This window comes from Archocentrus centrarchus, chromosome 7 (assembly GCF_007364275.1).
Source record: "Archocentrus centrarchus isolate MPI-CPG fArcCen1 chromosome 7, fArcCen1, whole genome shotgun sequence".
Taxonomy (NCBI): Eukaryota; Metazoa; Chordata; class Actinopteri; order Cichliformes; family Cichlidae; genus Archocentrus; species Archocentrus centrarchus.
Window position 1 is genome coordinate 10709523 of NC_044352.1, and position 12846 is coordinate 10722368.

General features: G+C 41.8%; 1 protein-coding gene across 4 annotated transcripts in view; it reads right to left on the reverse strand.

The window, feature by feature from the left end:
- The window catches only part of camta1a (calmodulin binding transcription activator 1a), a 284069-nt gene that overhangs the window by 80001 nt on the left and 191222 nt on the right, over positions 1–12846 (reverse strand). The window contains exon 6 of one of the 4 annotated variants that reach the window (XM_030734206.1): positions 10828–10921. The exons of the other annotated variants lie outside the window; for them this stretch is intronic. Within the exon in view, the coding sequence (XP_030590066.1) occupies positions 10828–10921 (94 nt within the window). The remainder of the gene's footprint in view (positions 1–10827; positions 10922–12846) is intronic. 4 annotated transcript variants of the gene reach the window in all.

A 12846-nucleotide genomic window follows, 5' to 3' on the forward strand; every position in this document is an offset into this window, starting at 1 on the left:
AGGCAACAGGAAAATAGTACTCCCTGAGGGAAACTATTCTGCGCATTAAAAAAGAGATATCTGCAGTATGAGCAAATGGAAAGAAACATTGACTTGATGCATGTAAAGTCATGGCCTTCCCAATATGAAAAACTATGATCAGTAAATCACAACATTTCAACAGCACTAGCAAAAATAAGGGGGGGTTATCAAGCTCTTTTCCTTAACCAGATATGGTCACCTTTCAGCATTTACAGAACTATTAACATTTTTCAGTACTACCATGAAGATGAAAGACCCATATGACTCATTGTGTTTACATAATAGCACACTGACCTTGTGTTGTACGAAAGAAAATAACCTTCATATCAGAGAGCAAATGTGAGAATGAGCTTTCCTCTGCTTTTTTCCCCCTAATTTTACTCTGCACAGAAAAGACCATGGTGACCTGTTGCTTGACCTAGAGCTTAAGCTGGGTGATAATATAATTTAGCACTACCACATTATTGCTTCTAGAAAAATCTGCTGAATTGGAAAGGAAACAGAGATGAGTTTCACAGTTTGCCTTACCAGCAACACCTGAAGTCCCTATACAGCTGGTCAGGGTCTGTTTGCCCGTGCTATCTAAGTCCTTTATATAGGTTCACAAAGTTTGTAAAAAGGTTTTTATTGCAGGCCAATCTAGGGGCTTGTTGTTTTTTTTTTTTACAGAGCATCATCTCTGCTTGTTGTGTGAGGGTGGGATAACATATTGGATGTTTATTGGACCTGGAGTCAATGCCCAGGCCAGAGCACTGCTATAAAACTGCCCTCTATAGCTGGCCAGTAGAGGCAGTGAACTGCTTTGCTAGCCTGTTCAGGCCAGATGCCACTGGGCTGCTAGGAGCACTTTTGTCCCCTAATGCCCATTACCACCAGGTTGTTCTGGAAAGGTCTAAGAGTCATGCATACACAGGGGGTGTCTGTGTTGTTTACTGTAATATGTGAGCTCCATCAGTATATACAGATAGCAATGAATAATTATACCTTATAGTACATAAACATCTGCGTATGCCATTCATTAGCAAGGACACAGAAGTATATTGGATATTTGCCAGCTCCAAATTCAGAAGCACCCTACTACAACAATTTCAGTGCCTGGCAGAGCAGAACAGTGCAGAATTCTGGGATTCTCTCCCCTGTCTACTTTGGGCTTCTTTAATTTTTAAATGGGAACTAGAACGCTGACCAGAAGCACTTTAGAGACCTCGGCAGCTGCGTGAGAGAGGAGACTAGCTGAAACACTCACAAACACAATCATGCACACATGTCACGTCATGACCTGGGGAGTCAGGTGAAATGCTGGGTGCTTAGGACCTGATGGACGCAGCTAGTCCCTTTTTCATCGATCTCTTCCTCAGACCATTTAGCACCTCTGCTACTCTGGGGTCTGTAGCCACAGATGTGTCTGTGTGGTCCTACAGCACCAGTTTCACCCTGCCATGTTTAGCAGGAGGATCATGAAAGACAAAATATTAGTCTGCATTTGGGCAGTGTCTAAAGGCACTTTCAGGGAACCGTGGCAATGTTATGGAGCCGAAGGGAACCAGCCCCATCTTTATTGCTCTTTAATCAGAGCATTGCAGGCTGGGTAAAGATCAATGATCTTTGAGTGTTAGCATTGACTGGGGCCTACAGCTCCCAATCAAGGGGCCCTCTCCCACCTAATGTTACATTTAATGAGCCAATTAGTCCACAATGGCGTGGCCAGCATCTTAAACTGTTGTTTACTCTGCATTCATTATTAATATCTCATAGTTAGGTATGAATAAAATTAAAAGGAGCAGTGAGACCATTAGCTCCCCATGGTGGATGCTTATTAAGATAGGATGCTTTGTTATCTGAGCAAGGGGTGGGGTGGTAATTGTTCGTGGTGGGCAGGATATGCTGGTTCAGTAACAAGAGTGGTGTGATTTATACAACCTTGGAGATGTTGTTGCATGCGTGTATGAGAGATGGAGTGGTGTAGTTTGCTCTAATGCCTGTGAGAGAACAGCCTGCATTCAGTGGTGTCAGATGCTGCTTTAGCTGCCTCATAAACACTCTGTTCTTGCCCTTCACTCCTTACCCACTCTTCATCTTCTTCTATCCCTGCCTCCCACTTTAACCGATACCTCAGGGTGGGGGCATGCAGATTAGTTTCATCTCCCCTTTCTGTCATTCTCTTTCTCCTGTATACTGGTTTATTTTCTTACTAATGCTACAATTTATGTTCATGCAGAGTGGAAGTGAGCCACTATGTCATCATGCCAGGATGTTCTGGACACCTGTTGCTATAGATGTGAGAACTAATAATCATTCAGCAACACTGGAGTTGAGTCAAAATCAAACACGTCTAACAATGATTGTTAGCACTGTTGTTTTGGAAAAGCCGGATGTGAGTACATGGGGACCAAGATCAAAGCTTGCTGGGGGTTTTCGCTTGTTTGGCTGTTCCTCATGACAAAGACAGAGTGAGAGTGTGTATATGGAGGCTGGAGCAGAAAAAATAAATCAAAAAATCAATAAAACATTAAAATCGCTTCAGTCAACAGAGCAAGATGCAGCTGCATCCAGCAGCTCTTTTGCCTAGAAAGAATCTCCTTTGCCTCTGTTGACGGGACTGACTCCAAAGATTCAGCAGGCAAAAATGGGTGTACATCTCAGAGGAAAGATTATGTAATTTATTTGGTGGAGGACAATATTTAATAGGAGCAGAATATTACAGTTTTTGAATAGGACATAAAGGTTACGTGCCTCAGGTATGGTACTTATGACCAATCAGTGCAATTCTTTTTTAGAATTCATAAAATGAAATTATCAGCTAACCAATTCAGAAAACCCCTTCATGTTCCCAAGGCAAATGGCTTGACAGGTACTGGCTTAAAGTAATAGTCATTGAATTATATATATATATATATATATATATATATATATATATATATATATATATATATATATATATATATATATATATATATATATATATATATATATATATATATATATAACAAAGACTGACAAATTTGTCTTAAAGTCTTCTTCTACCATTCCCCCATTCTCCTATTCATCTATAGGCTCCAGTCAGAGCAACAGGGTAAGCCTTTTTGGTTCTACTGCTCCTTACCACTGAAGCAGTGCATAATAACTCATAGCCAACATTGTGCTGGAACACGGCAGCAATTGCTTTCAAGCTCCCACTTAAAATAGTCCTGGTGACAAGCCTGCTGCTTTAAATAAGCGCCTCAGCCTGTCTGGAGAGGCTCCTTAATCCCAGTGGTGAGAGACACTCCAACAGGAAGACACTGGGGTGAAAAAACACTCCTGCACCAGAGAGACTGGAACAATTTACAGCAGGTAACTGTGGGAAGCAGGATTCACCGGCAGGACGAGATAGAGGGAGAGGCAAAGAGCATGTGGGGGGTGTCGAGAAGTGGAAAGAAAATTTACATGGATGGGAAATGAGACAGCTTACCTACAAATACCTCAGTGCCTGCACCCACAACCCCTTAAAATACATCCTTTAGGGGCTCCAGAGCACAAATTCTAATTCTAAAAATGAATCTGGCAAAAATAAAAAGGGCTGAAGCAAGTTTAGGAGACAGCATCTAGGCCCAAATGCCTACAGTCTTTGCTTTTGATCACTGTTGAGTTTCTGTTTCTGGACACTACTCGTGCTCTCCGGCCTCCGTGTGTGTGCCAGGCCGTGCTGTGAGCCGTACTCAGTTCCAGCTAGGTGACGTAATCTTGGGCCAGACAGAAGTACAAGGGAGCTATGACGTCACCCGGCACCTCATAGAACCTCTCTTTCATCTCTAGATTACACACGCAAGCTCTCTTCTGAGAGCGGTGTGTCCATTACACAAAGGGTAGATTTTGGCTTGTCCTCCTCACTCACTATTTTTTCCTCCTCCTCTCTTTCATTGCTTCCTTGTCCCACGCTCTAATTCTTTTCCACTCCCAGCTTTCGTCCGATTTCTCCCCCACTTTTCTGTGCGACCCGATCACTTCCTCCTCCCTCCTTCCCCTCCTCGCACTGCCACCCTCACTCCCTCTATACCTGAGGCTCTTGTTCTTTTATAGCAAATTGAACCTTTCACTCTGAAAGAAATAATTACTCTCTGGAGAGAAAGGGGACTGCCGTGGAATGCTGATATGACACACAATGTCACCTTGCCACTCAGGAGCTGCCTGCACACCCAGCTCCGAGAGAAGGGGGAGAATGGGAGGGAGAAAAAGAGCGGGTCAGGGTGCGGGAAGGGTGAGGTGGGTTATAGAATAAAAGTAATAGAAAAGTAACAGAAAGAGAAAAGAAAAAGCTTGGGAAATGGTAAGGAAGACTGAGCGGAAACTGTGCTTGCATTGGCAAAAGAAAACAGGAGATGGACTGAGTGAAAACACAAAAAGGACAGGCAAGGTGTAGCAGGTAATAAGCTACGGAATGAGGGAGGGAGTGGCCGAAAAAATATAATAGAAATGGAAATGAGAGACCGACAGTGGTATGTGGAACTGCACAGGAAAAGTGAGAGTGGAGGACAAGACAGGATACATGATAAGAAGGAGATAAGGTTACAGAGCAACAGTGGGAGAGAGAGTAAGGTGGTCTTTTAGGGTCAGAATAAGAGTGGGAGTGAGCAATAAAGAGGGAGATAGACAGGGTGTGTCAGCAAAGCCCTTAGTGGGGTCAGACCATGGATGGATCCATCTTCATCCACTGGCATTTGTGAGCTCAGGAGCAGTAGTAGCGAGAGCTGTGAGCCGGATCGCTGCCATTTCCACTTATTACCCATCATGCCTTTCAGCAGAGTGGTCAAGTGGTCATGCTCTGGCCCCTGGGAAGCTAAAGAGCCCTTTGTGGGCTGAAGGGTAGAGGTGAGATCAGGAGAATGGGAGGAAAGAACAGTGAGAACCATGAGGGTTTTTGGAACCCATCATACTGTCATAGACTCAAACTAAAGCCAGGGATGAACGTTGGAGACTTAGGCTACGAAGCCTTACTGCTCAATTCAGATTTATTGCTTGTTTCTATTTATCTATTGTTTGTCTGGTCACTCTATTCCTTACTGTATATGTGGTCACACTCAACAACTGAAGCACATGTGCACAAAAGCAACAACGCCACATGTATTCTGCTGTTGTGCAGAAGTAAATACTGAAGCCACTGAAGTCAGCGTTTAGAGATTCATTACAATTTCATGCTGATGTGCAGTAGAGGCCAGCAAATTTGTAAGCAGACGACAAAGAGGACAAGGATAAACAGAGACAGCTTCTTAATAATCGCTTTTTGGGGAGAAATGGCTGATACTTCTTTATGGAGGTGCGTATAGATGTGGGTTTTAATTTCAGGATGTGAAGAGCTACTTTTAACTACATCTATCAGTATCTCCCCACAAGACGCTGGTGGCAACACTCAGGTTGGGCAACCGATCTCCCTGAGAATGAACCCAGGAAAAAGAGCTCGAATTGTTTTGGCTGTCAGCAGCAGAGGTTTATCTGGAGAGATGTAGAAGTCACATGAATATTAATTTGACTGTTTACACAGACCTGTATTTAATTTATTTTATTTTAATTTATAAGACATTTTCCTCTATTTATTCATAACTCCAGTTCAGTCTAAGCCCACACTGTTTTTCTCTTTTGCTGGTTTATTTATTGTATTTATTAAATTTACAGTTTAATTCATCCCTCCTTCACCATGTTCCTGCATTTAGGCCTGCTTTTGAAACAAACTTGCTGGTACATAGTTTTAGAAATGAATTTATTCATGCATTTTCAATAAAATCCCCATTTTTTGATAGCTTTCTCCTTTTGCTTTCTTTGGCTTCAGTTTTTGTCTGGGCCTTGTTTATTGATCATGCGGGCCAGATTCATAAAACTGTGTGTATGCACAGAGGCTGAAATGTGTATGTGTATACTCATTCTTTACATCAGATCTATAAAGCTGGGTGTACACAGGGGCCTGATATCTACTATGATTTCAACTCATGGATTGATATAGGCACTCCCTAATTCATCATTTGCATATAAAATCTGTGTCTGCACAACAAGTTATTAGACATGGCAATTAAGACAACATCAAACAAGAAGCCAAAGATGCAACTGAGACACTAACTGTGGAGGTGGAGAAAAAGATTTTGGTGGTCTGGAATTCAGGAATCATGAACAGAAGGAAAACTAGCAAAGGAAACTGCAAGTTCAAAGGACCCTGGCAGAGGTAAAAACAAAAAAAAAAGAAGAAGAAGAAAAATGTTCAAACTACAAACGAAAGGCAAAAAAGCTCATCATTTCACACAAGTAACGCAGCTGCAGCTATTTATAGCAGCCACAAAATTTAGTGCACACTAAATTGTATATGTGTGTAAAATGAAAACAAAATTTAAAAAATTACTGTCGGCCGCCGGTGCTACCCCTCAGTTTCCTGGCAGCAGAATTTTGTGGCACAGATCCCCTGGAAGAACACATAATTACCAGGTCTCCATAGATCTTAATGGCATACATATGAGCCTTAGTGACTTTATTCACCATATCAATGTAAAGGCAAATGGCTCAATAAGAACCACGAGTAAGAAATGCTAAACTCAAAGTAAATATAAACCACCTAGAACAGTATAATCATATAAATCACTTTCTGTGATTGGCATGATTATGGTAAGAAATAAGCCATCTGAGATTTTGAGTAGCTACATCTATGGTATCATTTTAATATTCTAGGTGATATTCGTCATGGTTTGCTGTGTAGCGGGTGAGAGACGGACCCAAAATGCAGGACTCCAGACAGAACTTGGTTTGCTTTAGCTTTATTACCGGAACATAAAAGCGGAGCTGGAACGAAGCCAGCAGCACGAAAACAAAACTCACATGAACTGACTGACAGACTGACAGAGGGCTCACAGCTGGAGGGAAGCCAGCGACACGACAAAGGGCAAGGGAAAACACAGACAATATATACACACACGAGGTAACGAGAGGAGAGTGGAAACATCCGAATAGACCAGGTGAACAGACTTACACTAACGATACTAAACACAACACACACAGAACAGGGGACTGGCACAATAAAACAGGAAGTGACCTCACTAAATATAAACAGGACAACACAGAAGACTTGACAAAGAAGGCTGACAAACAGAGAGAATCTAAACATGTGATAAACGGAGAAGACAGAGACACCAGAAACGGGGAAGACGAGAACAAAGGAATCAGGAACTATACAATAACTAATAAACACAACCAGAGATATAACAAAAACAGAACTTCACCAAAAGGTCATGGTCCTGCTCTACTGCTCTAGTGTCATCACGTTCACAAAGTTGGCTGACCACCCGCCCACCCAGCGGGATGGCAACAATATCCCATCAGCATTTTTAGGCTAAACAGTAGAAAGAGATTTCAAATATTACAATTTCACAGAAATGATTATTAATAAGTTGCAGTCTACTAATTACACACATGAAATTTAGCTTACGCGTAAGGTATACTGCTCTGCCCCTGAAAACAGTTGCATATCTACTGTGGCTTTAAGACTGAGGAAAAAAAACCCTGATGACTAAAACTAAACTGCATTTCTACCATTTTTCAAATAAACCAGATTAAAACCTGAAAAATGAAATGGTTGGACCAATATTCGCTTGAATATACTGCATTATTAAGCCTAAAACTAAATGAAAACCAGGTGCTACAATAAAACTGGTTCCTAAAGTGATACATTTTTATTTTTAAATGACAGAGCACTGGAAAATCACATTCTCCACACCAGATGCAGAACTTGGATGTGGATATAGTGGTATTGCAGTTTTGTTCATATGGCTGATGATGAAAGGGAGAATTTACCTGGTACTGCAGGTTTGTTACATATGAACTGATTTTAGGTGAAAGAGGGAAAGAATTTTGTCGAGTGCTGTGCAAAAGAATTTATTATGCGGCTTCACAGCAAATGCAATCACATAGACACAGTCATAAACAATTACTTTCATTGATAAGAAGAACAAGAAATTCTGCAACAGATGGGATTACATAAGAAGCAAACAAGAGAGTGGCAGCTGAAATCCACAGAAGAACTGGGGCAAGTTATGCAAGAACATTTATTTGATTTAAGTTTCATTTAGTTTTTATAAAGTTAATTTCTAAATACAAGTTGTGAATTGTTTTTCCACCTGTAACTTTTATGCTGCATATGCATACTGTATTCACCTTCCACCATGTGAAACGAAAGCTATCTTAATATCTGCTCAGGTGCCTTCTGAATAATAGGCAAATATTACTCAAGGTCACAACTCATTTGTCAGGCTGTGAGTTAAAGAAATGGCTCACTGCACTAAGGCTAACATTCACTTTTATTCTGCTGATAAAATCCACATCAGCTTTACAAGCACACACTGTTAAAATGGAGAATAACAGGCACTGGTAAGACAGAGGTATGTGGTGTGGGGAGTGGTGGACAGCACAGCATGGAAGAAAATAATTTGCAGCGAACAGAGAAAGGAAGATAAACAGGAGTTACACCTGGACCAAATTGGAAAAAATCCATCAGCTCATTGCCTAGTTATGTTATAACGTAATGCCAAAGGTGGCATGAAGGAGTGGCTCTGAGGATAAATCATGTTCCCTCTGCTTCTATGACAGCTTTAGTCATAGTGATGTCCACAAAGGGCTGTGGTGATCAAACAGGAGCTGTGATGACTTCATCCAAATGTCATACACACAGTACGACAAACACCCGTGTCTCTCTGGGCAGGCATTATTTGATCTTGGGAGACAGGCTCATGACAGGCTGTAACATGACAACTAGTCTCATGTCCAAGACAGTGAATGACAAGATGCAGTTTGCAAACTCTATCTATAATAAATATAACACAGAATAGTAACAGATACAGAGGATACTGCTACCATGTCATGCCTTGCAGCTATATTATTAATCACAGGGGTTTGCAGTTTACTGTCATACAACTGTAAACTATTACTGTGCTCTGCAACTGTGTGCTCGCAGCCCCACAACCCCTGGTCTTAGGTTATTAAATCCTATAGCCCCCAGCATGCATCTCCAGCTAAGATGCTTCCAACCCTGGCCAAAGACTTTTATCTTCTTCCACAGCACAGGCATGGCACCTCTGTGATGCTTTCAATTTTCTGCTCTGTGCTTCTGTGTTTTATGAGCCTGTGCAAAGGTTCCAGACTGACTGGCTGGGCTGACCTGGACTCCCTGCCCGTTGGTGCATTTGTTGTGGTTAGGGTGACATCAAGGCCACTGGCCAACCAGGGACAGGGTCCCGTGGCATCTTCAGCCAACCACAAAACACCCTGACCCCCCATTCGCTAATACACAGGAAGGAATGTTCACACATGCTGGCAGCACATGCAGCGCTCTTGCATACAAAGACTAATCATAACACACAGTACCAGGCTGAGGTGACTGTTGCTTTTGTCCAAGATATTACCGCTCTTTATGAGATCCATCCTTTGCTCTGTACAAAAACTAGATTTTCACTGGCACAATCACAGAGTCTTAGCTGGTCTTTATTTTTGTTCCAGTTCCTACAAAAATGGGTTATGCAAATCTGAAAGGGAAATGAAATTCACTTCTAAATCAGGCTCAAAACTTGTAATTACCTGTACAGACAGATGGATGGAATATGTAAACCATGGCTACTGTACAGTCAGAAAATGTAGGGCTCGGGGAGTAGCCTGGGTCTACTTTATTCTAAACATCTAATGTTAAGGGATAGATAAAACATCTTTCATGCATTTTTATGTTTAATCTTAGAAGGCTATTTATAACTAAATGGCTATTTTTTGCATTGGTGACTTGTAATGGGGGTACTAGTTAGTTCTATAGTTCTCAAGGCAATTAAAGAGACTGCATTCTTTACCAATACTGTCAAGAATACAATGTATATACAATTTATGCCATTGTAAAATTCTGAACAACAGCTGCAAATTCATGGACTATTTTTTCCAAATTAACTATCTCATTAAAATGTTGTTTGGATTGGAAATGTAAATGAGGATAGGGTAAATCAAATAAAAAAGGAGTTTTTCCTCATGTGAACATCCGTCATCTGAAAATCACACAACTCCTACAAACACACATTTCCCCTAGCTGTGGACTTGGTTGATGCTGCTTGGCACCCTATGGATACTATTCATATCATTACATGGAATGTGAATTTTTAGGTGTAAATACAAGTATGTAAGTAAGTAGGTGAGAATGTATCTTAGACAAGAGGGTTTAAAACCTTCAAAAGTAAATAACTGGGGTTTCGTGTCCTGGTCTGGAAAAGCAGCTGTCTTCCAGGACCTCAGAATGCCTCCCTCCTTGGTGTTCGATTTGGTTCTGCTCCTTGTCATGCATTTGTACCTGGTCAGAAGAGGCAGGGCTTAGGGCCCTGCCAAATCCCTCTCAATTCCAGGGTTTCTCACACTATTAAATATAAATCCCATGTGGTGTGTGAGACAAGGATGGAGGAACTTAGCTCTCCTGAAGAGGTTTGAATAGTGAGCAGAGGGTTTTCCTGTGCAGGGGAACATGGTGTGATGCATTACATTTCGCTACCCAGCACCCATAGCCCACCGCTTAGCTGATCTTTGAAAGATATTGCTTATAAAAGAGATGACTCCAGGCGACGGCCAAGTTCTGTAGTTTTATTACACCTTGGGGCTACAGCGGCCTGTCTTTGGAGAGATAAGGTTGTACCCTTTTCATTTTGTATCCTCCGGCCGATATTTTAAGCTGGCTTGTTAAGGGCAGGCGAGCTGAGCGCTGGAACAGAGTTTGATGCATGGCTTTACAACAGGAGCCGGGCCCATAACGCTCAAAGGCCGATCATTACTGACCTTAATAGCCCAGTCTGCATCTGGGCTTGATTGATCGTGCCTAGCAGGTTGTGAAATGCACCATCTGGAAGGAAGGAAGGTGAGATGGGCAAGCAGAGACGAGGGAGAAGGCAGGCAACACCAGCCGAGCACGGAAGAAGGGAGGAGGTGAAGGGGAGAAAAAAAAACACAAACCCAGACGATCTTGTACAGAAATTGATGGCCATAGTGGGATGCTGTAGAAGCTTAACTGCACTAAGAGGCCCACCAAGCACCATAAACACTGTCCCTGACATAAACAACAACGCTTAGCCAGACTAGGTGTATACAATATTCATCTGAGGAGCTGCTGCTTGGTAACTCTTGTTTACTTGCTCTGTGTGCTTGGATAAAATCAGCACTGCTTAGGTAAGACAGCAGGATGGTACAGTAAGTGCAATATGAGTTATGTGAATAAGTGGGATTTTGAATGCATTTGTGTGTATATCCATGAAGGGTGTATAAGAAACAGACGGTGGTTAGGTCCACAGAGCATCCTACAACAATGCTTTATAGCATAAAGTCTGCATAATGCATGATCCTCAACTACTACAATGCTGCAGATTATCATACAGCTCTCTATATTCTGCTGTGCAGCTGAAGCCACAACATCATTAGGTCACCACTTTTTGTCAGCCCACTATGTAACAACAGTCTGCTTTTGAATATCACAAGATTAACAGCACCATATCACTCAGAAGTGTATTTTATTCAGTTTTAAATCAGAAACAGCCTAGTAAGCAGTACCTGATGTACACCATATAAAGTTCATGCATAGTAACTGTACTTTAACTATTCATGCACAAGAAAATTTCTCTGTTATAAATATTTAAGTTGCCAGAACAACGTCAAGAAGCCCTTTCGTGTTAGCTGAAGCTACCAAGAGCCCCTCAAGCGTGTGTTCTCTATTACCACGCTCTCCTCTTCGTCAGTAACGGGAGCTACAATAAGGTGAAGTTATGTGTATCTGGCACAGGAAAAGAACTCTGACAGACTCCTTTTTGCACTTCATTAGACCAATTATTTGGCTTGCTGAGTCATTTGACCCAGCCCAGTCATGTGAGTTATGATAAATGCAGACCGGGTTACACAGCACTGTGATTTTTAATATCACTACGTATTTCTGCATTTGGCAGAGCCACCAGTACTTAGAATAGCATGTAACACACCATAATTTGGCTGTATAAAGCTGTTTAACAGAAAATTAATGTGTGCTGTAATAAGCACCACCAAATGTCTTTGGGGCCAACTTTACATGAGGGAAGATGAAACATCTGGTATTAGGGAAAAGAACAGGGGAAATAAAAGAGGCAGGTAGGATTTTTATGGTGCTTATGATACCTGTACACCTTTACATTTATTTTGTTCCTTCTATGCTTGTATGTATGAGAGAAAGAGATCACGGCAGATGCACACACTGTAAGTTGTGCAAAGGATATGGAGGGAGAGTTTGTGTGAGTGCGCTTGTGTGTGCTTGAATGAGTATGTGTGTGAGAAAGGGGAAAAGGATGACAGAGGGCCAGGTGGAACGGAGACTTCTGTCGCTGACTCAACACCTTTCTCATTTTATTACCAAATCATCCATGACAAACAGCTCTGGCGTTTGGCAAAGGTGAGGCAGGCAGGATAAGAGCTGGGATGAGAGCAGAGGAGGTCACCTCAATACCGCAAACATTGCATTGGTAATGTAACATGTCTGTGTCACTTCAAATGCCACCTTTACATGATGCAGCCATCCATGTGTCATTTTTAGATATGCGGGGGTGACAGTGATGGCCCTTACTTCATATAAACTCCCACCATCAAGACACAAAAGGCTGGCAACTGAGAAATCTTATCACCTGAGTGACTACCAAAAGAAAAAGCTTGGTGACAACACAATCAATAGAGCCTATAAAATATGAAGCAAGCGCTCTTTGTAAACATTCAAAAACAAGCCAACCGTAATAATGAAAAACTACTTTGACACACGCAAAAAAAAGCAGGTGCTTTTGTTTAACG